The 27,527-nt window shown below is 39.3% G+C and overlaps 1 protein-coding gene across 1 annotated transcript in view; it reads right to left on the reverse strand.

The window, feature by feature from the left end:
• Positions 1-27,527, reverse strand: part of PDE11A (phosphodiesterase 11A) — a 262,481-nt gene that overhangs the window by 212,087 nt on the left and 22,867 nt on the right. Inside the window, exon 3 of the mRNA XM_043487864.1 lies at positions 11,660-11,724. Coding sequence (XP_043343799.1) covers positions 11,660-11,724 — 65 coding nt within the window. The remainder of the gene's footprint in view (positions 1-11,659; positions 11,725-27,527) is intronic.

Here is a 27,527-nt window from a genome sequence, read left to right on the forward strand (position 1 = left end):
AATGATCCAGCAGGTGTTGGCAATTTGATCTCTGGTTCCTCTACCTTTTCTAAATCTAGCTTGAACATCTGGAAGGTCACAGTTCACGTACTGTTGAAGCCTGGCTTGGAGAATTTTGAGCATTGCTTTGCTAGCATGTGAGATGAGTGCAATTGTGCAGTACTTTGACTATTCTTTGGCATTCTTTCTTTGGGTTGGAATGAAAATTGATCTTTTCCAGTCCTGTGGCCACTGCTGAGTTTTCCAAATTTGCTGGCATATTGAGTGCAGCACTTTCACAGCATCATCTTTGAGGATTTCAAGTAGCTCAACTGAAATTCCGTTACCTCCACTAGCTTTGTTCGTAGTGATGCTTCCTAAGGCCCACTTGGCTTCTCATTCCAGGATGTCTGGCTCTAGGTGAGTGATCACACCGTCATGATTATCTGGGTCATGAAGATCTTTTTTGTATCGTTCTATGTATTCTTGCCACCTCTTCTTAATATCTTCTGCTTCTGTTGAGTCCATACCATTTCTGTCCTATATTGTGCCCATCTTTGCATGAAATGTTCCCTTGGTATCTCTAATTTTCTTGAAGAGATCTCTAGTCTTTACCATTCTGTTGTTTTCCTCTATTTCTTTGCATTAATCGCTGAGGAATGCTTTCTTATCTCTCCTTGCTATTCTTTGGAACTCTGCATTTGAATGGGTATATCTTTCCTTTTCTCCTTTGTCTTTCACTTTTCTTCTATTCACAGCTATTTGTAAGGGCTCCTCAAACAACCATTTTGCCTTTTTGCATTTCTTTTCCTTGGGGATGGTCTTGATTCCTGCCTCCTGTACAATGTCATGAACGTCTGTTCATAGTTCTTCAGGCAGTCTATCAGATCTAATCCCTTGAATCTATTTCTCACTTCCACTGTATAATCATAAGGGATTTGATTTAGGTCATACCTGAATGGTCTAGTGGTTTTCCCTACTTTCTTCAACTTAAGTCTGAATTTGGCAATAAAGAGTTCATGATCCGAGCAACCGTCAGCTCCTGGTCTTATTTTTGCTGACTGTATAGAACTTCTCCTTCTTTGGCTACAAAGAATATATTCAATCTGATTTTGGTATTGACCAAAAGAAACATTAATCTATACATTTAAGAAGCTCGACAAAATCCAAGTAAGATAAACTCACAAGGATCCACACCTAGACATATCATTAACAGACTATTGAAAACTTATGGAAGACAGAAGGCAGTTGAATGACAGTCAAAGTGCTCAAAGAAAAAAGACTATTAAGGAAGAACTGTAAGTCCAGCAAAATTATACTTTAAAAATAAAGGAGAGGTTAAGACATTTTCAAATAATCAAGAACTGAGAAGATTCATTATCAGCAGATGTGCCCTAGAAGAAATACTAAAGGTTGTCATTCAGGCTGAAATTAAAGAACACCAGAGAGTAATCTGAACCCACATGAAGAAGAAAAGAGCACTGAAAAAGTAACTCTATAATAAACACAAAAGATAGCATAAGTGTGTTTTTTGTTTGCAACCTTTTTTTCCTCTCTCCTATCTCATTTAAAAGACAACTGCATAATGAAACAATAGTAAATTTTATTTATGGGGTTATAATGTAAAAACATACAATTTGTGAGACAGTAATAACACAAGGGTAGGAACTATATGAGTAAATTTTTTTGTACTACAAAATTTAAGTTGGTATTAATCCAAATTAGACTGGTACAAGTTAAGATGTTAATTGTAATCCCCAGGCCAATCACTAAGAAAATCATTGAAAAAATAATAAGAGAAATGACAAGATAATTTAAATGGCACATTAAAAACTATCTGTTTACTACAAAAGGCGGCAGAAATGAAGAAATAGAGGGACAAAGAGACTTAAGACATGTAGAAAACAATAACAAAAAAGGTAGATGTAAATATTCTACTTTACAAGTAATCATTTTAAATATAAATGAATCAAACCCCCCAAACAAAAGGCAACGATTGGCAGAACAGATACAATAACATGAGCCCATATAACAACTATATGCTGTTTATTAGAGACATACTTTAGGTTCAAAGACACAAACAGGTTAAAAGTAAAAAGATGAAAATATATATACCTCAAACAAATCCTCCCCAAGGTGCCTAATTTGAAGCACAATATGTATTTGAGTGAAAAAGCTGGCTTAAACCTCTACATTAGAAAAACTAAGATCATGGCATCTGGTCTCATCACTTCATGGCAAATAGAAGGTGAAAAACATAGAAGCAGTGACAGATTTTATTTTCTGGGCTCCAAAATCACTGTCAACGGTGACTGTAGCCATAAAATTAAAAGACGTTTACTCCTTGGAAGGAAAGCTATGACAAACCTAGACAGCATATTGAAAAGCAAAGACATCACTTTGTCGATAAAGGTCCATATAGTCAAAGCTTTTTTTCTAGTAATTTTTGGTTTTCTAATAGAAACATACAGATGGTTTTTCTAGTCATGTACAGATGTGAAAATTGGACCATAAAGAAGGCTGAGCACTGAAGAATTGATGCTTTTGAATTGTGCTGGAAAGTACTCTTGAGTCCCTTGGACAGCAAAGAGATTAAACCAGTCAATCCTAAAGGAAATCAGTCCCGAATACTCATTGGAAGGACGGATGCTGAAGCTGAAGCTCCAATACGTTGCCTACCGGATACAAAGAGCTGACTCACTGGAAAGACCCTGACGCAGGGAAAGGTTGATGGCAAAAGGAGAGGAGAACAGCAGAGGATGAGATGGTTAGAGAGCATCACCAACTCAATGGACATGAATTTCAGCAAACTCTGGGAGACAGTGAAGGACAGGGAAACCTGGCATGCTGCAGTCCATGGGGTTGCAAAGAGTCGGGCACGAACAACAACAACAAAATGTATTTGAGTGAAGAAAGTTCTGAAATGTTTGGGAAAAATCAGTGTCACACAACTCTTATATTTTAAAATAATCACATAGGCTCTGATTGAGGCCACACACACTGCAAGTGTTAACCAAAAATGTCTTAAATGTCTAAAGTTTTGTTATGGGTCACAACAATATAGTGAATAATGAAATTAATTCTGTGCGTCCAGACAGCAGGTGGGTTTTTTTTTTTTTTTTTTAAAGAACAGACTAAATCAGAAGATACATACATAGTAAAGGTAAGTATAGTTTCAAGAAACATGTTTTAGATATATGTGTGTGTGCATTTGTGTATATATTTATATACATTAACTAGGTTTGGATATAAAATGTTTACTTTCACTGTAAGTTGCAGTAAAAAAGGTTGAAAGTCACAAGCTAGGGGATACACAGTGAAGTTGGCACAGTTAGGATTCAAAGTAGAGATATTAGCAATATTGTCCATGGTAGGAGCAGAATTCCTACTTCCCCAAAGCATCATCAGGATGGCATGTTTTTCAGTGGTAACGTCAAAGCAGGGATGCGTCACATCACACTTTCTGGAAGCACAAGCCCCAAATCATATTCATAATCTACATAACTGCTGGAGATCACCTCACCTGGGCCAGGTTCGTGTCAGAGTTATGAAATGTACAATATGACTGTAAGGTACAATCACAGTAAATTGTGATGAACAAAATCCTCATCATACTTAGTCTCTCCAGGCTAACACAATCTATTCCAAGTTTATTCCTGAAAATGTCACTGCTGCTGGACAAAAACAAAGAACATCTCTAGGAGTCTTGTTTACAGATTCTTGACCCAAGGATAGAGCTCATCATATAGTTTTGTCTCATTATAGTCACATCTCATGGAAGTTAGTTCCTTCCCACCTCTCGAAAGATCAGATTTGGGCCATGGGGGCTGGAAGCCTAAAAGAATCAGTTACAGAGAAGTGAGGAGTGCTAGACGGAAAAAATTTGTTCATAAAACTAGATTCCACATAAAATTGAAAAGGAAAAGAAAAAAAAATCAATAAGGCATTGAAACTTGAGTTTCAGTATTTTGATCCCAAAAATGCAATGCAGAAAACTAATGTTGAGAAGAATCATAGGGCTATCCAATCTGAGAAATGAAATAAACCCTAAAAGTCTCCAAGATACTTCTTAAAGTTGAGATGTACCCTCAGGGGATAGATGTAGTTAAGTTAAGGGATAGAAAAGCCACAAGAAAAACATTGAAAGGGCCATACTATTTCATTGAATCTGCAATAAATCAATTGTAAAATCCACTGTTATTTTTGAACCACTGAAAGAAGAAAAAAAAATGCTGCAATGAGTCAATGTATTCTTTTCACTTAAAATATTAATATTTTCATCTTATTTTAGAGATCTTTTAGATTAGACATAGATTTTAACATATGCCACTCTTGAAGGAAAATTTTAACTATGTAAGTTGATTATATATAGAAGGGAAACTTATGAGCAAAAGAAATTGACTAAGACATTTCTAAAATTTCTTCAAATTCAGTGTCACTCTTCTGAATCACTTTTCAATACAGAGTCTTCAATGTTCACAGATAAGAGCTTTGAGTCACCAGGATGCAGCCTTCTTTAGAAGAGTGCTTCGCTATCACCTTTAGGACTCTTCTGAGCTGCCAACCCCTTCTGCAAATTTCAATGCTGCCATTCTACTGAACTTAGTAAGAGGTATATTGGCAGGTTTTTAGATAATGACCAGACTCACCTTCCTTCCTCCAGTATCCCTTACTTGGAGTGTTGACAGAAATTTTAAGGGTTTGCTATTGTTCAGCCATACCACCAGCAATTCTTTTATTAGACTGTGCAGATACATGTTTGAAAACTGTGTCAAGACCTAACTTAACTTGGAAGTTCATGTAGGGCTCCTGGTCATATGTTCCACGGGGCAGAAAAGATGTGCACATACACACACACACAGCAACATTGAGTTCAATCTTATTCTCATATGATACAGGGTTCAAACTCATACACTAATACTGCATTCATTTCCTATTTCTGCATAACAAACTATTACAAAATTAGCAGCTTAAAACAACACTCTTTTATTATCACACAATTCTTGGAGATCAGAAATTTATTATGGCGTTTGTAAGCTGGATTTGCTGCTTAGGATCTCACAAGACCAAAATCATGGTGCTTGCAGAAGTTCATTCCCTTCGGGAGGTTCTGGGGAAGAATCAAGCTCACTCAGGTTGTTGGAAGAGTTCAATTTGCTATAGTTGTAGCATGTAGGTCCTGATCTCCTTGACATGTGGTCCTGTGTGTATTTAAACCAGCAATATGTGTTGAATCCTGCTCATACTTCAAATTTCTCTGATTCCTGCCTTCTGTTGCACCTATCTAACTTCCTTTTTAATCCTCAACTGGGATAAAACTCTATATCTAAGAGTTTGTGATTACATTGTATCCACCTAGCTAATCCCAGAATAATCTCCCTATTTTAACATCAATTGATTAACCACCTTAGTTACATCTGCAAAGTCTCTTTGGCCATGTAATGTAACATATTCATGAATATGACAAGAGTGGGTGAAGGTCATGGGGTCCCAAATTCTGTCTACCACCTTTAGTTTGACTTTGTTATTTAAAATTAAATATGGTGGCAAGTTTTAACCATCTGATGTTATGCATGGCCTCGTGCTGAAATGCTGCATTTTGATTACACTGGACCCATCCAGATAATTCAGGATAATGCCCCCATCTCAAGATTCTTAATCACATCTGCAAAGTCCCTTTTCCAAGTAACATTCACAGATTCCACATATTCAGATCTGGATATCTTTGAGGGGGGCATTACTCTGCCTACTGTACACACACCTTTGTCTTTTCAAAGAATGCTTTAGCTCTCCACCCTCCAAGCTGACCTGCATGCTGACAGGCTCATTAAACAGAAAGGCTTGCCTTTTAACTGCTCTGAGATTTCTAGTTTTATTTTCCTCTTCCCCTTCCAGTTGCACTAAATAAAAAATATAGTAAGAAGATTAAATTTTCTTTAAAAAAGATTGCTTCCCATTGAAGTAAATTTTTTTCCCTTCAACTCCCTTACTCCCCAAAGGCTAAAGTAGTTACAGAACTTGGGCTTTAAATAAGAATTATTTCCACTATATTCCATTAAATGATTAAGTGAAAATATCCTCTTAGTCGGTTTTACCTTCTAGAAATTACAGACATTTAACTTAAAAAAAAAAATTCTTCAAGTAGCAGTGCTGAGAAAGTGCAATTTCCAAAGTGTCCATATTTATACTTAGGTGATACATCAGTAAAATCCAGCCACATATATTTTATACTAAATAAAAATTTCTAACTCTTAAGATGTTCATGAATGTTCATTCCTACTTTCAGGTACATATGATAATTCAGACTACCTATTTCCATTGAGGGCAGAAAGAGGTTCATTAAAGCTTGAATAAGAGATTCAAGAAAATTTATTCAGGCTGATTCACTAAATATTATTAAGTCAGGCTTCACAGGAGAAGTCCTAAAGTGAGATCTGAGGAGGGGGAGGGTCAAATAGATCAGAAAAGATCTTAAGTTTTTTGTAAAGTCAGTATTGAAAGTTAGTATTCATAAACACAGAAGGTTGGACTAATAAATGCAGCAATATTACATTCTGAAAAAGAGAGGCACATGTCCCTTCTAATTTGGTATGATTCTGAAAAAACAAACAAACAGAAAACCGTGTTTCATTTTTAAGAAATAGCAAAATAAGGAGGACTCAAGCAAGCTGGGGCATATCCATAGGAAAATCAAAAAAGTGGTGAAAAGTCTGGGACCATGAAATATGAAAATAGTCTAAAAATCGCAGCCTGCTGACCTGGAAAAGGTAAGTACAGTAGATCTGTGCAGTCTTTCAGGACTGAACCAGTGCCAAGTGGGTTAGGCACTAGATTTAATCCTTGGTGGCTTTAGCTTGCCATTCTCCCACACTACTGCTCAGATGATTTTCAAGACAAATCTTAATATGTCACGCACTACCTGCTTACTCTCCCATGAGTAAGCAGGCATGTAGTCAGGCTCCAGGACAATTAAGAGGGTCTGAGCAGCTGAGAAGGACCAGGTAGTTCCCAAATCCCCATCAGATGGCATTCTGGGGAGCTGGATACCCTCAGGAGGAACAAAGGGCCATCACCGTCAATTACAATGAGCCTCGTGACAACGGATTACAGCTATTAAAAATCCTGAAACACACCATATTTTGTCTCCCACCTAATTAAAGATCCTGAAACACGCCATGTTTTCTCTCCCACTTCTTTGCTTCTGTTTACAATGTTTCCTTTCCCTGGGAGGTTGTGGTGTCACTAACTTCCCACCATCCTACAGGACCTAAGTGAAGTTCCACCATGTCTGAAAGCTCTCCCTGAGGCTCACCTTCCAGGTTTCCCCAGATGAGTTGGGTGTCCCTTCCTCTATATTAAAATGTCACCTAGTACAAACCTTTTCTTTAGCAGGGAAACTCATTTTGTTACTTGTTAAATTAATTTTTATTGGAGTATAGTTGCTTTAGAATGTTGTGTTAGCTTCTGCTGTACCACAAAGTGAATCAGTTATACATATGAAAAAAGCCAAAGTGTTAGTCATTCAGTTGTGTCTGACTCTTTGTGATCCCATGGACTGTAGCCTGCCAGGCTCATCCGTCACTCACTCAGATGACATTCATCTACACTCATCTGTCACCCATGAGCTCATGGGATTTCCCAGGCAGGAGTACTGGAGTGGGTAGCCATTCCCTTCTCCAGGGGATCTTCCCAACCCAGGGACTGAAGCCAGGTCTCCTGCATTGCAGGCAGATTCTTTACCGTCTGAGCAACCAGGCAAGCCCCAGTTAACATACACATAACTTTTGCAGAAAATATTGAATTGCTTTGCCATCATGATTTACTTGATAGCAGGACCTATGAGCTTAACCTGGGACACATCTCTACATAAGGGAGCATTTATTTGTACAAACTGACATGCATGGAAGGAAAGGGCCTTCCTGGGAGGAGGAGGTCTTGAGCCTCGGAGCCTGGTGGCAGAGATGGAAGAAAGGTGAGGAAATCCAAAGAACAACTTAGTGGCTGGCCCTCAGTTTGGGGACTCAGTCCTAAGCCTGATCCCATGAACTTGGTCCAAATCCTATAGAGAAAGAAGGGCTGCAGATAAAAGCTTTAAGAACTAAAAGACTGGTTTAAAAAAAAGAAAAATGAGGTACACACAGGACTGATTGAGGGCCAGGCAGCAAACTATAATACATGGTAGGGAAAGCGAACCTTCTTCCCACTCCTGCACTGATTACCCAGCCTTGTCTGGATGTGGAAAGGCCACCAGTGCATGTGAGACAGTGCCGGGGAGCTGTGGTAAGCACTGGTGAGGGACCCAGTGAGGTCCATGGGAATCTGGAGTGGGCCAGGAGTCCATGCCAACAGGTTCCACTCTGCCGTGTTTAGAAGAAGAGGACTTTAGGGACACTTGAAGAAATGATGAGTGAGCAACGAAAATTTCAAGAAACCTTGGGGATTCCCAGAGCTACTTCAAGAGTGGCTTTTGCAAAGGGCTTGGGTTCTTAAGCTACAAGGGAGAAATGACCAAGCAGTCAAGTCTAAATTATCACTGTTACTGTGACTTTACTTATAGCCATGGTCTGGAGGGCTGGTGAAATCTGGTTATGGTTATATTACATTCTTAACCTACTCCTACCCCCTTTACTGGCTTTGAGATCCATGAGGGCAGAGACTGTTGATTTTAAAATAAATTCTCTGTAGTCCCATTACCTATTGGAGAATAGGTACTCACCATATGTCTGTTGAACGAAATGATAAAATTAATAAAGGGATAACTATCTCCAAAGGATAAATAGGTCAAAGTCACAGAAATCTGATTCAACATAAAAGGGCTTTCTAACAATTAGAACTCCCCATCAGTGGAAAAAGCCTATAATGACACAGTGAGAATCTTTTCACTGAAAAGAAGAGTCATCAAGAATGTCCCAAAAGAGATACATATGGAGAGAGATGGATCAATGATTTCCAGCTCTCAAACTGCTTGGTATTAATTACATGGAGACCAGTATTAATTACTGGTCAAAACAAAAGAGTTACCCACATAAGACAGAAGGCAGAAATGATGAGTCAGCAACAGAACTGGTTTTTAAAAGTCTTCAAGGACTGTCTATAAAAATCAGCAAGCTTTAAATCAGAGAATTAAATTAATTTAAATTAAATTAATTTATCAGAATTAAAATAGTGTCCTGAAACATTGTTGGATGAAGCCCTAGACATTACCTTCAAGAGCTATCCTATCATAACTCTGAACGATGTCCAGAGGACTAAGGTATCTAATGAACTTTAGCTATAGTGAAGATGTTAAGTGATGAAAGGTTAAAGAAAAGATTTACAACATGTTGAGAGCAGGCTGTGATTTGTAGACTCATAGCCTGTTTCAATGTCTCTTCAATGGCCACTGGCAAAGTAAATGCTAGAGCCACTTGTCTTTATTCCTTTAACTTTCAATAAACGACCAAAGGATCCCATATCCACCAGAGGACAATTACTAGACAATGCAGGAAAGGTCTTCTGAGATAAATGGATATTCTACATAAAGGCCACAAATAGAATGATGGAGAATACTATCTCATAATGCCAAAGTTCAAAGGCACTTTTCAAATGCCTCTTTAAAGAAAATCTGACCTTTCTTTCTTTCTTTTTTTATTATCAGAAGTTTGCCAAGGGCAGTCTAGGCCTTGGGTCATTTCATTTTGACATAGAAGTACTCTCAGCAGTAAAAATAATGAAATACTTAACTCTGTAGTGACCATGAGGGCATATTTAGTATTTTTTTTTAAGAACAATATTAAAGTATTAGAATTTCAAAGGAAATCTTTCCCCTTCACATATGAGAGAGAGAACCTGTATGAAGTGGTAATTAGCCAAAGGAGTAAGTATGAGTAGAACATTTACATTTCTATAAAATGTTACAGAAAAACCCAAACATTTTGGCCAACCCACTGTTTCATGCTACTTTGCATGAAATTTTTAGGAAAATGAATACATCACTAGTAACTTTATGTCCAAATCTTTGTTAGGTATAGATTAGCTGACATTAAATATGGATGTGAATATACATTTTCCTGAAAACAAAAACCTCTTACAGAGGTCTTTTGCTTCCCATTTTAAGGTATAATTTATAAACAGTAAAATTTATGCTTTTTAAGTGCATAGTACTGCAAGTTTTTGCAAATGCAGCTATACAACCGCCACCACAAGCAAGACATAGAATGGTTCTTTCACAACCCCAAATTTCCCTGTACCCCCTCGCAGTAAACCCTTCTCTCTACCTCCATACCCTGGCAACTACTGATCTGCTTTCTGCTCCTATAATTCTGCTTTTTCAAGAATTCTCTATAGGCACTTCTCTGGCAGTCCAGTAGTTAAGACACCATGCTTCCACCGATGGGGCATGGGTTTGATCCCTTGTGGGTCAGGAAACTAAGATCCTGCATGCCTTGAGATGTGACCAAAAATAGGAAAAAAAGAATATAAATGGAATTATAAATGGACTCTTTTATTAAATTTCATACATTTGATAAAAGTGAAGCAGCTGAAGTGCCCATTTTAATGTACTGATTTCTACATTCTGAATTAAAGGCAATAATAGATATATAAAATCAAATTACCCATAACAATTACATCTTGAAACAGGTATTACCCAGGGAGCCTTTTGAATATGTAGATGGATCTCTAGGGATTCACTTTCAGCATATCAAATCAAAATTGTTCATGTGGGTCCTGAAATTTTAGTTTTTATTCAGTTCTCCCGGTTTGATTCTGATTGATCCAGCCAGATTTGGGCAACATTAATCCAGCAGACATTCACTCTATATAGACCATGTGTAGCAGTGGGATCAAAATTCAGAGGTTGAGAGGGTCTTAGATGATCTTGTTCTGAGGTATAACTACCATTTACTGGCTGCAGGACCTTGAACAAGTCATGTAAATGCACTGAACCTTGGTTTTCTCCTCTGTCATGCATGAGGAATGATGCCTACTTCATCGAGTTGTTTGGCAGGATTCAATGTTTATAAAGTATTTAGAATAGTACCTGGCACACTCAGCACTGAATGAATGGAAATAGCTTACCTAGCTGATATTACCATCACTGGTATTGTCATCATTATCATTATCATGCTTTATTTGTCTTTGTCCATATTTTTGCATTTTGGTCAATTTCACATTTTTTTTTCTTTTTAGCACTTCTAGAACTGACCAAAATAAAAAGAATCAATATTTTTTTGTAGCAGCTAAACTATTATTGAGGGTAATGCAAAGCTAACAGAAAGCTCACTGATTGTCCCTAACCCTTACTTTTACCCTGTTAGAGCCTCAAAGATACCAACAGGGACAAAACATGAAGTACTGGAAGCTCTTCCTCTTTTCCCCGGGGTTAATGGTCAAACACAAGCAAACAAAAGGGAGAAAGATAAACAAAGGATCTAAATAAAGCAAAAAAAAAAAAAGTTATCTATGTAGTTAGGGAAAATCCAAAATTGACTTTATTCATTAGCAGTTTTAGATATATATATACATGTATTTTTTATGTGTAGTTTTTATTTAAACTCTGAAATACAGAGAAGTGGTGATACTTGGCTTCACCTGCTGATCTGAAGAAAGGACAACTCCTGTCCTCAGAAATTATGCAGCGCTGTCAACACCAAGGATCGAAGATGAGGATTAAAGACAAAACTGAAACTCACGTGCCTACCTGTTCTCAGCATCAGCACTGCACTTTGGGGACATCAGTTCGAAGGATTTGGTAAACTTCACCACCTGCCACACAGAAAGACAATAAATCCCCGTCAGTCAAAGCTTTCTCACAGTTTAAAATAATCCAATAAACACTTTTCACCTCTATAATGACTGTTACAATAATTGGAGATTAAAGACAGATTTTAAGTGGAGAAATCCTGAGGGACAAGAGAAAATTCTATCCTACATTTGGTAACATTTCTTACATGGCACATATTGCTAAAGTCTAAATATATTTCTAAATGTGCATATATTAATATATATGCAATAAGGTGTAAAAATCCTGTGGTGGTCAGGCAAAGGGACATCTTGTTTGAACTAATTTTTTTCCTGCCCTTTAAGCAACCCAGTTCACCATCCATGGAGAACCTGGTAGAGACAAAATATCTTTCAAAGGGTTGCCCTCCATCAACTCCAGGCTCCTAAAGTTACCGTCCCTGGTTGTTCTCAGGTGAATTTTATTTTGCTACCTGCAAAAGGTAACTTTAAAAAAGACACTTTCTTCAAAGATCATCCCTAGTGTGGATACTTCCTTCCTCCTCTGTCTAGTGAACCAGCATGATTGGTGCAAGAGCCTGATTAAGACCCATTATGCTGACAGGTAATTTATGAGCACAGAAAACGCAGAGGCAGTGTTTTTCATCATTAGCTATGACTGAGTCTTTCCTATAAACCAGGCCCTACATCAGAAAGTTCTTTGATTACTTAATTTCCCTATTACAAACTCATTATTAGCTATTATTAAGTCCTTCCTATAATCTAGTGTGATGTGGTCCTTAAGGCCCTACATCAGAAGATTCTTTGATTATTTAATTTCCCTGTTACAACTCTACAAAATGGGGATTTTTACCTTCAGTATATAGATGAGGAAACTAACCCATAATTTTTAAGAAACTTGCCCTGCTTCACACAACTAAATGAGGCAACTGGGATTAAAGCAGGTCTGTATGCCTCTAGAGTGCAGGGTTTTTTCAACAACACTAAAAATATGGAGTGGGAAAGGCACGATTTCTGGCCCTCTTTTGACAAGATAGACCACGTGACAGAAAAAGAGTCCCTGTACTGAAAGGAGTCATCTGAATGTCACTGGATGCTTCCAAGGCTGACATTTAGATTTGCCTTAGCCAGATGCAGTCATGCGTCAAAGGCCATTTAAATTAACCACTTATAAGGAATTGATGGGCACTTGAGAAAATGATTTTGGAACTGGGAATAGATTAAATATTAAAACAGCTTTATCAGTGAGGTAATGAACCCAAACTAAGAAAATGTAACATTAGGAAAAAGATGAAAGAAAAGCCCATCACAAAGAAAATTGCGTGTGACTAGCTAAACGCAGGGCAGTGACAATAGCTCAACTAAAAGGAAATACCCTTCACAACTACAGGACATATTTCATTTAATATTCTAATGTGAAATAAGCCTCTACAAAATCACTCATTGTGGCAAATTTCATTTTCCAAGATGGCCACAGCAATCCCTCCTATTCCACATTCTTCTCTCCAATGTGACCCTGCCACCCTCCTACCAAGTGGTAGGGTCTATGCTTCCTCCCTTGAATCTAGGTGGGCTTCAGACCACTACAACAAATAGAATATATAGAAGAGATATCAAATGTGCCTTCTGAGGTTGTCATAAAAGCCACTGCAGCTTCTGTGTCATCTGCATGGACTACTTGTGCCTGGAGTCCTGAGACACCATGTAAGAAGCCCACCTACCCTTAGGACACTATGCTTAAAGGGAGGCAACCATACAGAGGAGTCACATGTAGATGCTCTGGTCAGCAGCTCCAGTGTTTAAGCCCTTCCAGCCCAGGTGCCAGACATATAAGCAAACAAACCTTCAGATGATTCTAGTTCCCAGCCATTAAATTACCCATGATCTCCAAATTTTTCTAAGTGCGGTCCCAGATATCCTAGGAAGAGGGAAACCATCCTGGCTATTCCCTCTCCATATGTACAAGATCTGTAGACATAAACAATTTGGGGCTTATTTATTACACAGCAAAAACTACTAGGGAACAGTAGAAGGCAATTACTAATAGTTTTAGAAAGAATGAAGCAGCGGGGCTAAAGTGGAAACAACACTCAATTGTGGGTGTATCTTGTGGTTAAAGTCCAGTGCTGTAAAGAACAATATTGCATAGGTACCTGGAATGTTAGGTCCATGAATCAAGGTAAATTGTTCGTGGTCAAGCAGGAGATGGCAAGTGTGAACACTGACATCTTAGGAAACAGTGAACTAAAATGGATGGGAATGGGCAAATTTAACTCAGATGACTATTAAATCTACTACTGTGAGCAAGAATCCCTTAGAAGAAACAGAGCAGCCCTCATAGTCAACAAAAGAGTACAAAATGCAGAACTTGGGTGTAATCTCAAAAACGACAGTATGATCTCAGTTTGTTTCTAAGGCAAGTCATTCAACATCACAGTAATCCAAGTATATGCCCCAACCACTAATGCTGAAGAAGTTGAAGCTGATCGGTTTTATGAAGACCTACAACACTTTCTAGAACTAACACCAAAATGAAAAATGTCCTTTTTATCATAGGGGATTGGGATGCAAAAGTAGGAAGCCAAGAGATATCTGGAGAAACAGGCAAATTTGGCCTTGGAGTACAAAATGAAGCAGGGCAAAGCCTAACAGAGATTTGCTAAGAGAGCACAGTGGTCATAGGAAACAGCTTTTTCCAACAATACATGGATGACTCTACACATGGACATCACCAAATGATCAATACCTAAATCAGATTAATTATATTCATTGCAGATGAAGACGGAAACGCTCTATAGAGCAGCAAAATAAGAAAGCCTTCTTAAGTAAATAATGCAAAGAAATAGAGAAAAATAACAGAAGAGGAAAGACTAGAAATCTCTTCAAGAAAGTTGGAAATACCAAGGATGGTACAAGGATTGTGCAAGGATGGGCACAATAAAGGATAGAAAGAGTAGTGACTTAACAGAAGTAGAAGAGATTAGGTAGAAGCGGCAAGAATCGTTGTTCACTTAAAAAGGCTTTCTTATCTCTCCTTGTTCTCTCTGCAATTCTGCATTCAGTTGGGTATATCTTTCTCTTTCTCCCTTACCTTTCACTTCTCTTCTTTTCTCAGCTATTTGTAAAGCCTCCTCAATCACTATGCCTTCTCACATTTCTCTTTGGGATGGTTTTGCCTCCTGTACAGTGTCACAAATCTCCATCCATAGTTCTTCAGGCACTCTATCAGATCTAATCCCTTGAATCTATTTATTACTTTCACTGTATAATCATAACAGATTTGATTTAGGTCATACCTGAACTTTACTTGGCTTAATTTTTACTACTGATTAGAATACTTTATAATTCTGAAAGGATATAGGTTAATTTCTGAAAAACTGATATCAACTGGATTGTAAATGGGGGGTAAGTCCCCTTTGTGGGGTCTTTGAGGCTCACTCTAAACACAGCTACAGAAATTACACTCAGAAAGGCATGTGAAACTAAATGATTTATCATACAGGTCCTGGAGAGGAGGGCATAGCATGCCCAAAAGACCACAGAAAGCCACCCAAAGCTCAAAGTTTGGTCACTACAGGTCACAAAAGGAAGAGGGCAGACCAAGGACGCCTGGGTAAAGGCCTTTATTGAGGGTCATACGGAGGGTAACTTGTGGCATTCAGGAAGCTTGCCCCTTGTAATCTGAATGTGACTGGTCTACATGGAAAGGAGATAAGGAGTAAACACAGGGAAATCATCATGAGGCTTGTGGTTTGAACACATATGCTGAGGATGGGTACCCAGTAATAACTGGGCAATAACTGAACAGAAGCTCAAAACAAGCAGGGTGAATGCTGTCACTCAGGAAGTCACTGGGGCAAGAAAGAATAGCTTGACATTATGAAAATGATTTGTGTCCTGTAGCAATGCAAATGAATTTTATTCAAGTAGAAATGGGAATGGCTTCTGTGCAGAAGAAAAGATAAGCCCATAATTTAAAATTTTATTGTCCTAGAAGACAGTGAAAGTGTTAGTTATGTCCGACTCTTTGCAACCCCATGGACTATAGTCTGCCAGGCTCCTCTATCCATGGGATTCTTCAGGCAAGAATACTGGAGAGTGGATAACCATTCCCTCCTCCAGGGGATCTTCCTGATCTAGGAATTGAACTCTGGTCTCCTGCATTACAGGCAGATTCTTTACCATCTGAACCACCAGGGAAGCCCTGGAAGATACAGGTGGTAAAGAACCTGCCTGCCAATACAGGAGAAGTAATAGATGTGGGCTTGATCCCTGGATCAGGAAAATCCCCCAGAGGAGGGCGTGGCAACCCACCCCAGTATTCTTGCCTGGAGAATCCCATGGACAGAGGAGGAGCCTGGCAGCCTACAGTCCATCAGGTCACAAACAGTCAGACGACTGAAGCAACTTAGTAAGCAACCACACGGCAATCTTGTGCCTGCATTCCTTCAGTGCCTATTTTAGAACTGACCACTGTCTTGTTGACTTTTCTCATTAGTGAGTTAACTGCATCTTGTTTTAGCTTTTTGCAAGGATTAGGTTTTCAACTTTTTGAAAACTGTTATTTGACACAACAAATATGTACTGAGTGCATTTGTCAAGTAGTGAAATAGGCACCAGGGCTACACATATGAAAGCAAAAAAAAAAAAAAAAAAATTCCTGCATGCATGGAGCTTACTTTACAGAGGGAGCTAAATTTGCCCTGGATCATCAAAATTAGTGCTCCCTGGAATAAAAAGTGAACTTATGCTTTCTATACCTTAAGAAACAAACCTGAAAAATGTTCAGAGATTAAAAAAGAAGAAAGATCTTTTAAGAATTAAAAAAAAATCCCTCTGAGGAATAGAAGCTTAAAAGAAATGTAACATGAAATCCTAAAATCTTAAAGCTATGTAACTTACAGCTCTAGAATCATAAAGAGAATGGATAAGATAAACAAGGACCTCAATGAAACGTCAGAACTCTTGAAATGTAAAAGACAGCTTTTTAAAACCATTAAAAGGAAGAAATAATTCTTTTTCTAAGATGCTTGAACTTTTTATTCTAACATAAATCACATGCTCAAAAGAAAAACAGGGTCAATTATTTTATTTTATTATAGGGTTTTATTTTCTAAATTCATGTTTAAAGAGTAAAGGGAAAGTCAAGGATTATGCTTATTTCAACTTTAGCACTCTATATCATGGAAAGTACTAGTTGTGTTCCCCATAAAACCAGCCCATGGTATCCTGGTCAACATCAGATATTTGATTCATTAACCATGGTGTTGACCTTGTGCGTAGGAAAGAAGTATGCTTACCCAAAGAAAGGTCTGGTCTTTGCTCTTGTCTCCTGGGAGGTAACCTCTAAGTCCTTGGAATGTCCAGCCTTGATAAAGTGTCTTTGTTTACCTGGGTGTCCTGGGCAAGCCAGACAATAACAACATAACTTAGCATAGTGGCTTTGAGCCACATCAACAATGTGATTTAGGGTGGAGGCTTTGGGTCACATGATATCAGTTGACCTCCAGAGGGCATGGAGACAGAGGGCAGCCATGTGGGTGGTTAAATAGGTTTTAGTGACCAAGCCCCAGCTAAGACTCTGGATGCCAAGGTTCGAGTGACCTTCCCTAGCCGGCAATATTTGATGCATGTTGTCTCATATCACTGCTGGGAGAAGTTAATGTTCTCCATGGCTCCATGGAGAGATGACAACTGGAAGCACCACTTTTGGACCTTTCTGGGCTCTGCCTATGCACCTCTCCCTTGGTTGACTTCAATTTGTATTTTTTTCTCATAATAAACCATGACCATATGTGTAACAGCTTTCAGTGAATTCTGTGAGACCTTCTAGCAAATTATGGAGTTTGAGCATGGTCTTGAGGATTCCTGAGCTTGTAATTGGTATCAGAAGTGAAAGCAGTACTATAGATTATGTTCCCTAACCTCACAACTTTTATGATTTTTAGGTTCTTGTGTCTTTAGAAGAAAAACGAGGATAATACTAATTTTGATGCATCTTTGGCTAAATATTGATCGTCCAATGTGTATCAAGTACTGGATAGCAAAGATAGAGAGATACAAAATAAGGTCTCTAAACTTAAAAGAACTAATTTCTTAAAAACATCTGGCTGTGTCACATGGCTTATGGGATCTTAGTTCCCCAATCAGGGATGGAAGCACGGCCCTCAGCAATGACACTGTGCAGCTCTGACCACTGGACAGCCAGGGAATTCCCAAGAATTAATATTTTAAAGAGAAAAAAAAATTAAACTTAAAAGTGAAAATTAGACTATAAGAGAAAGCAAATGTTTTCAAAATTCACATTTGTGAATCGGGAACAGACACCTTGAAACCTAATTCTGAAAAACAGCAGGAAATTTTCTTGATGTGTTCCTTTTACTAAGCCAAAGGAATTATAAAATCTACTCATTTTTACCTTTTACTTTGGCTTTTGAAAAGCTCAGAAAAAATCCCTAGGTTCAAAGTTGTATCATTTCTTGCAGCACAATTTGGTTTTGAGTTTGTTGATTTGGTTGCATTTTACTTACATCTACTTTCTCTTTCTTCCTTTTGATTTGAAAGTTTGCCTTGCATTCCAGTATGTGTCTGGCATACAGTTAGCACTCAGAAAATATTTGTTCACTATGAATTTTCGTATTTTTGCTGAGGGTTGCCTTAAATGCTTTTGGCAATTAATTGAGTAAAAGTATAAGCAAAAAGGAGATGAAGTACTTACATACTTGGAAAATGTATGAAGTATATAAAAATACTTTTACACATGAAATAACATAAATTTGCTTCTGTAAAGTTAATTACAGTTGAACAAAGCTATTATGGGCTATTGTGTGTATGTGCATGCTCAGTCCACCGAGTCTTTGCCACCCCATGGACTGTAGCCCACCAGGCTCCTCTGTCTATGGAATTTTACAGGCAAGAATATTGGAGCTGGTTGCCAATTCCTACTCCAGGGGATCTTCTGACCCCAGAGATCGAACCTGAGTCTCTTATGCATTGGCAGGCAGATTCTTTAACACTGAGCAAACTAGGAACCTCCAATAACTTATGTAAAAGAGTATTTTTCAGAGACACAGATGGGAATCTGAAATGGTGGGTAAGAGAAATACAACAATTAGCTGATAACAAACAATGCAAGAATAAAAGAGAAGCAGGCTTCAGTTCAGTTCAGTTCAGTCACTCAGTCATGTCCGACTCGTTGCGACCCCATGAACCACAGCACGCCAGGCCTCCCTACCCATCACCAACTCCCGGAGTCCACCCAGGCTCATGATTGAGTCGGTGATGCCATTCAACTAGCTCATCCTCTGTCATCCCCTTCTCCTGCCCTCAGTCTTTCCCAGCATCAGGGTCTTTTCAAATGAGTCAGCTCTTTGCATCAGGTGACCAAAGAATTGGAGTTTCAGCTTCAACATCAGCCCTTCCAATGAACACCCAGGACTGATCTCCTTTAGGATGGACTGGTTGGATCTCCTTGCAGTCCAAGGGACTCTCAAGAGTCTTCTCCAACACCACAGTTCAAAAGCATCAATTCTTCGGCTCTCAGCTTTCTTTATAGTCCAACTCTCACATCCATACGTGACCACTGGAAAAACCACAGCCTTGACTAGATGGACCTTTGTTGGCAAAGTAATGTCTCTGCTTTTTAATATGCTGTCTAGGTTGGTCATAACTTTCCTTCCAAGAGCAAGCATCTTTTAATTTCATGGCTGCAGTCACCATCTGCAGTGATTTTGGAGCCCAGAAAAATAAAGTCAGCCACTGTTTCCCCATCTATTTGCCATGAAGTGACAGGACCGGATGTCATGATCTTAGTTTTCTGAATGTTGAGCTTTAAGCCATCTTTTTCACTCTCCTCTTTCACTTTCACTTTCATCAAGAGGCTCTTTAGTTCTTCTTCACTTTCTGCCATAAGGGTGGTGTCATATGTATATCTGAGGTTATTGATATTTCTCTCAGCAGTCTTGATTCCAGCTTGTGCTTCTTCCAGCCCAGCATTTCTCATGATGTACTCTGCATATAAGTTAAACAAGCAGGGTGACAATATACAGCCTTGACGTACTCCTTTTCCTATTTGAAACCAGTCTGTTGTTCCATGTCTGGTTCTAACTGTTGTTTCCTGACCTGCATATAAGTTTCTTAAGAGGTGGGTCAGGTGGTCTGGTATGCCCATCTCTTTCAGAATTTTCCACAGTTTACTGTGATCCACACAGTCAAAGGCTTTGGCATACTCAATAAAGCAGAAATAGATGTTTTACTGGAACTCTCTTGCTTTTTCGATGATCCAACAGATGTTGGCAATTTGATCTCTGGTTCCTCTGCCTTTTCTAAAACCAGCTTGAACATCTGGAAGTTCACAGTTCACGTATTGCTGAAGCCTGGCTTGGAGAATTTTAAGCATTACTTTACTAGCGTGTGAGATGAGTGCAATTTGAGCATTCTTTGGCACTGCCTTTCTTAGGGATTGGAATGAAAACTGACCTTTTCCAGTCCTGGGGGCACTGCTGAGTTTTCCAAATTTGCTGGCATATTGAGTGCAGCACTTTCACAGCATCATCTTTCAGGATTTGAAATAGCTCAACTGGAATTCCATCACCTCCACTAGCTTTGTTGAGTTTCATCAAGACAGTGATTAAATATAAACAGAGCAATGAAGCTTTGAAGACAAACGCATTGTTGACTGTCAGCCATATATGATCAAGGATGTGGCAAAACACCATCCTTGGCTCCATATGGTGCATAAAGGTTAGTCAGGTTCCAAACCATCAGACCGCAAAGGGCTTCAAAAACATTCAGGAGTAAATCTTAAGATTTTTCACAGAAATCTTACTCTAAGTCATATATTCAAGAACACAAGATTGCCAGTGGAATTCCCTCACAGATTTTCTGAATTTAGGGCAATCTGAGATTAAGTTTATAATCTCAAAGTTACCAGAATATTGAGTCCTTAAGGCAACAAACACACGGGCCTTGGCCTTGAGGACAGCAAGATAAATGGCAAAGAAGTTTTATAGTTCTGTATATATACAGTTTTATATAGCTATAAACTCACCTGCTTGCCTCCCATTCCTCCAGAGCCACAGTAGGCAAAAAAACACTGTAAGTCAAATCTGGCTCTATCTGTTTTTTAAAAATAGAGTTTTATTTTAACAGAGCCCACTCATTGATTTAAATATTACTTATGGCTGCTTTTTGCTATGACAGTAGGGTTGAGCAGAGACCCCATGGCTCATGAAGTTGACAATATTTACCAGCTGGCTCTTTACAGAAAAAAAAAATTGCTAACTTCTGGCCCAGACTGATCTCTGAAACAAGTCAGCTAGTTATTTTCTGCCAAGCTATTAACGGCTGGTGATAGATTAACATATCTGTGTTCCCATGTAATTTATCTCTAGTTCAGAAAGAAAATTCCTGGAATCAAAATCTTTTCATTTGAAACAACACTGTAATGATAGAAATTTTAGGCACCAGGATGAGTGTTGGGGAGTATAACTGAGGACACGTGTATGTCCCAGTTGTCATGGGACCATCCCACTCTGATTGAACTTGTTGTCATGCGACAATTATTAAAAGTAGCCCCTTTCAATTTCAAAAATATCTTTGTTTGAAAAGCAAAACTCTAGGCAGCCATGGCCAAACAACTTATATTTTTAAAAGGAATTTATTAAAAATATAATGTGCCCAAGTTGAAAATTATTTACAGTCAGACACCTGGGTTAAAAAACTGAAACAGCAAAAACAGCTAAAAAATTTTGATGCAGTCTAATGGGATATGTAGGGTCACTATGGAGGTTATGACCAATAAAAAATAGATGAAAGCACAAACAAATGAGAATAAGGTACATGTTTTATTCTTGACTTGGGCAATTCGAATGGTTCTTAGTTTCTAAATTTTAAAAATCTATTCTCTAATTTCAATTTTGATTTTTATTATAGATGCACTAAATGAATGTAGATTAAATAAATATATAAATGCACACATACTCTAAAAAGGGAATCTTACAAGAGAAACATCATAAGTGGCTTATAGGTCAATGAAATTGAACAAACAGTTCCAAGTTCCTCTGGCTGTTGATCAGCCCTAGGCATTACACCCCCCTGGGGAAGGCAGTACAGAAAGTAAACAAAATATCCGCAAGCATCTATGACTGTTCTTTGGAAAAGTTCCATGGACAGAAGCCTTTTTGATTTGCATATTTGTCAAGCACTGGTTGGCCTGGTTTCTCTGTTTTCTTCTTTTTTCTAATTTAAAAACAACTTAAAAAAAATGCTATGCTCAAACAGATATTCCTGCTACCAAAAAGAAAATACAACTGATCAAATAAGTAATCACCATCTTTGGGGTTATACTTTTCTTAAATCAAACCCCATACCCTCCAGAGTTGCTCAGGGGCCTCAAACATACCTTGTGCGCACCAGGACCCAGAGACCCCATAGAAACTGAGCCAGAACTGTGTTTGGGTGTCTCCTGAGGAGGTACAGGTCAGCAGTGGACTGCTGTGGAGGCAGGGGCTCTGGGTGCAGTAGACCTGGGTATGGCATAAGCCCTCTTGGAGGAGGTCACCATTAACCCACCATAGAGTCACTGGAACTTAAACAGGACTGGGGAAACAGACTCTTGGAGGGCACAAACAGAACCTTGTGTGCACCAGGACCCAGGAGAAAGGAGCAGTGACCCCACAAGAGACTGACCCAGACTTGCCCGCGAGTGTCCAGGAGTCTCTGGCGGAGGTGTGGGTCGGCAGTGGCCTGCTGCAGGGTTGGGGGCACTGAGTGTAGCAGTGAGTGCATGGGACCTTTTGAAGGAGGTCATCATTATCTTCATTACCTGCACCATAGTTTGGCCTCAGGTCAAATAACAGGAGGGAACACAGCCCTGCCCTTCAACAGAAACTGGATTCAAGATTTACTGAGCATGGCCCTGCCCATCAGAACAAGACCCAGTTTCCCCTTCAGTCAGTCTCTCCCTACAGGACGCTTCCATAAGCCTCTTATCCTTCTCCATCAGAGGGCAGAGACTGAAAATAACAATCACTGAAAACTAACCAATCTGATCACTTGGGCCACAGCTTTGTCTAACTCAGTGAAACTGTGAGCAATGCACTGCAGGGCCACCCAAGACGGACGGGTCATGGTGGAGAGTTCTGACAAAACATGGTCCACTGGAGAAGAGAATGGCAAACCACTTCAGTATCCTTGCCTTGAGAACCCCATGAACAATTCAGATCAGTTCAATTCAGTCACTCAGTCATGTTTGACTATTTGCGACCCCACGGACTGCAGCACGCCAGGCCTCCCTGTCCATCACCAACTTCCAGAGTTCACTCAAACTCATGTCCATTAAGTCGGCGATGCCATCCAACCATCTCATCCACTGTTGTCCCCTTTTCCTCCTGCCTTCCAACTTTCCAGAATCAGGGTCTTTTCAAATGAGTCAATTCTTTACAATAGGTGGCCAAAGTACTGGAGTTTCAGTTTCAACATCAGTCCTTCCAATGAATATTCAGGAAATCAGTCCAAGGAACTTTGCAGTCCAAGGGACTCTCAAGAGTCTTCTCCAACACCACAGTTCAAAAGTATCAATTCTTCAGCACTCAGCTTTCTTTATAGTCCAACTCTCACATCCATATATGACTACTGGAAAAACCATAGCCTTGACTAGATGGACCTTTGTTGGCAAAGAAATGTCCCTGCTTTTTAATATGCTGTCTAGGTTGGTCATAACTTTCCTTCCAAGAGCAAGCATCTTTTAATTACATGGCTGCAGTCACCATCTGCAGTGATTTTGGAGCCCCCAAAAATAAAATCTGCCACTGTTTCCCCATCTATTTGCCATGAAGTGACAGGACCGGATGCCATGATCTTAGTTTTCTGAATGTTGAGCTTTAAGCCAACTTTTTCACTCTCCTCTTTCACTTTCATCAGGAGGCTTTTTAGTTCTTCTTCACTTTCTGCCATAAGGGTGGTGTCATCTGCATATCTGAGGTTATTGATATTTCTCCCAGCAATCTTGATTCCTGCTTGTGCTTCTTCCAGTCCAGCATTTCTCATGATGTACTCTGCATATAAGTTAAATAAGCAGGGTGACAATATACAGCCTTGACGTACTCCTTTTCCTATGTGGAACGAGTCTGCTGTCCCATGTCTGGTTCTAACTGTTATTTCCCGACCTGCATACAGGTTTCTTAAGAGGCAGGTCAGGTGGTCTGGTATGCCCACCTCTTTCAGAATTTTCCAAAGTTTGTGGTGATTGACACAGTCAAAGGCTTTGGCATAGTCAATAAAGCAGAAATAGATGTTTTTCTGGTACTCTCTTGCTTTTTCGATGATCCAGTGGATGTTGGCAATTTGATCTCTGGTTCCTCTGCCTTTTCTAAAACCAGCTTGAACATCTGGAAGTTCATGGTTCACATATAGTTGAAGCCTGGCTTGGAGAATTTTGAGCATTACTTTGCTAGCATGTGGGATAAGTGCAATTGTGTGGTAGTTTGAGCATTCTTTGGCATTGCCTTTCTTAGGGATTGGAATGAAAACTGACCTTTTCCAGTCCTGTGGCCACTGCTGAGTTTTCCAAATTTGCTGGCACTTTCACAGCATCATCTTTTAGAATCTGAACTAGCTCAACCAGAATTCCATCACCTCCACTAGTTTTGTTCATAGTGATGCTTCCTAAGGCCCACTTGAGTTCACATTCCAGGATGTCTGGCTCTAGGTGAGTGATCACACCATCATGATTATCTGGGTCGTGAAGATCTTTTTTGTAAAGTTCTTTTGTGTATTTTTCTGTGTATGACAAAATGTGGACCACTGGAGAAGGGAATGGCAAACCACTTCTGTATTCTTGCCTTGAGAACCCCAAGAGCAGAATGAAAAGGCAAAAAGATAGGACACTGAAAGGTGAACTCCCCAGGTTGGTAGGTGCCCAATATGCTACTGGAGATCAGTGGAGAAATAACTCCAGAAAGAATGAAGGGATGGAGCCAAAGCAAAAACAACACCCAGTTGTGGATGTGATTGGTGACGGAAGCAAGGTCTGATGCTGTAAAGAGCAATATTGCATAGGAACCTGGAATGTTAGGTCCATGAGTCAAGGCAAATTGGAAGTGGTCAAACAGGAGATGGCAAGAGTGAATGTCAACATTTTAGGAATCAGCAAACTAAAATGGACTGGAATGGGTGAAATTAACTCAGATGATCATTATATCTACTACTGTGGGCAAGAATCCCTTAGAAGAAATGGAGTAGCCATCATAGTTAAAAAAAAAAAAGAGTCTGATATGCAGTACTTGGATGCAATCTCCAAAACAACAGAAAGGTTTCTGTTTGTTTCCAAGGCAAACCACTTAATATCACAGTAATCCAAGTCTATGCCCTGACCAGTAACGCTGAAGAAGCTGAAGTTGAACGGTTCTATGAAGACCTACAAGACCTTCTAGAACACTGAAAAAAAGATGTCCTTTTCATTATGGGGGCTGGAATGCAAAAGTAGGAAGTCAAGAAACACCTGGAGTAACAGGCAAATTTGGCCTTGGAGTACAGAATGAAGCAGGGCAAAGGCTAATAGAGTTCTGCCAAGAGAACGCACTGGTCATAGCAAACACCCTCTTCCAACAACACAAGGGAAGACTCTACACATGGACATCACCAGATGGTCAACACTGAAATCAGATTGATTATATTCTTTGAAGCCAAAGATGGAGAAGCTCTATACAGTCAGCAAAAACAAGACCGGGAGCTGACTCTAGCTCAGATCATGAACTCCTTATTGCCAAATTCAGGCTTAAATTGAAGAAAGTAGGGAAAACCACTAGACTATTCAGGTATGACCTAAATCAAATCTCTTACTACTACACAGTGGAAGTGACAAATAGATTGAAGGGATTAGATCTGATTAGATTAGACAGAATGCCTGAAGAACTATGGATGGAGGTTCATACCATTGTACAGGAGGCAGTGATCAAGACTATGCTCAAGAAAAAGAAATGAAAAAAGGCAAAATGGTTGTCTGAGGAGGTCTTACAAACAGCTGTGAAAAGAAAAGAAGCAAGAGGCAAAGGAGAAAAGGAAAGATATTCCCATTTGAATGCAGAGTTCCAAAGAACAGCAAGGAGAGATAAGAAAGCCTTCCTCAGTGATCAGTGCAAAGAAATAGAGGAAAACAACAGAATGGGAAAGACTAGAGATCCCTTCAAGAAAATTAGAGATACCAAGGGAACATTTCCTGTAAAGATGGGTTCAATAAAGGACAGAAATGGTATGGACCTAACAGAAGCAGAAGATGCTAAGAAGAGGTGGCAAGAATACACAGAAGAACTATACAAAAATGATCTTCATGAGCCAGATAATCATGATGGTGTGATCACTCACCTAGAGCCAGACATGCTGGAATGAGAAGCCAAGTGGGCCTTAGGAAGCATCACTATGAACAAAACTAGTGGAGGTGATGGAATTCCAGTTGAGCTATTTCAAATCCTGAAAGATGATGCTGTGAAAGTGCTGCACTCAATATGCCAGCAAATTTGGAAAACTCAGCAGTGGCCACAGGACTGGAAAAGGTCAGTTTTCATTCCAATCCCTAAGAAAGGCAATGCCAAAGAATGTTCAAACTACCATACAATTGCACTCATCTCACACGCTAGTAAAGTAATGCTCAAAATTCTCCAAACCAGGCTTCAGCAATATGTGAACCGAGAACTTCCAGATGTTCAAGCTGGTTTTAGAAAAGGCAGAGGAACCAGAGATCAAATTGCCAACATCTGTTGGATCATCGAAAAAGCAAGAGAGTTCCAGAAAAACATCTACTTCTGCTTTATTGACTATGCCAAAGCCTTTGACTGTGTGGATAACCACAAACTGTGGAAAATTCTGAAAGAGATGGGAATACCAAACCACCTGACCTGTCTCCTGAGAAATCTGTATGAAGGTCAGGAAGCAACAGTTAGAACTGGACATGGAACAACAGACTGGTTCCAAATAGGAAAAGGAGTATGTCAAGGCTGTGTATTGTCACCTTGCTTATTTAACTTATACTCAGGGCACATCATGAGAAACACTGGGCTGGAAGGAGCAAAAGCTGGAATCAAGATTTCCAGGAGAAATATCAGTAACCTCAGATATGCAGATGATACCACCTTTATAGAGGAAAGTGAAGAAGAACTAAAGAGCCTCTTGATGAAAGTGAAAGTGAAAGAGGAGAGTGAAAAAGTTGGCTTAAAGCTCAACATTCAGAAAACTAAGATCATGGCATCTGGTTCCATCACTTCATGGCAAATAGATGTGGAAACAGTGACAGACTTTATTTTGGGGGGCTCCAAAATCACTGTGGATGGTGACTGCAGCCATGAAATTAAAAGATGCTTGCTCTTGGAAGGAAAGTTATGACCAACTTAGACAGCATATTAAAAAGCAGAGAGATTACTTTGTCAAGAAAGGTCTGTCTAGTCAAAGCTATGGTTTTTCCAGTAGTCTTGTATGGATGTGAGAGTTGGACTGTAAAGAAATCACTGAACAACTGATGCTCCAACTGTGGTGTTGGAGATGACTCCTGAGAGTCCCTTGGATAGCAAGGAGATCCATCCTAAAGGAACTCAGTCCTGAATATTCATTGGAAGGACTGATGCTGAAACTGAAAGTCCAGCACTTTGGCCACCTGATGCAAAGAACTGACTCATTTGAATAGAACTTGATGCTGGGAAAGATTGAAGGCAGGAAGAGAAGGGGACGACAGAGGCTGAGAAGGTTGGATGGCATCACTGATTCAATGGACATGAGTATGAGTAAGCTTCGGGAGTTGATGATAGACAGGGAGGTCTTTCGTGCTGCAGTCCATG

The sequence above is a fragment of the Cervus canadensis genome, chromosome 15 (assembly GCF_019320065.1).
Source record: "Cervus canadensis isolate Bull #8, Minnesota chromosome 15, ASM1932006v1, whole genome shotgun sequence".
Taxonomy (NCBI): Eukaryota; Metazoa; Chordata; class Mammalia; order Artiodactyla; family Cervidae; genus Cervus; species Cervus canadensis.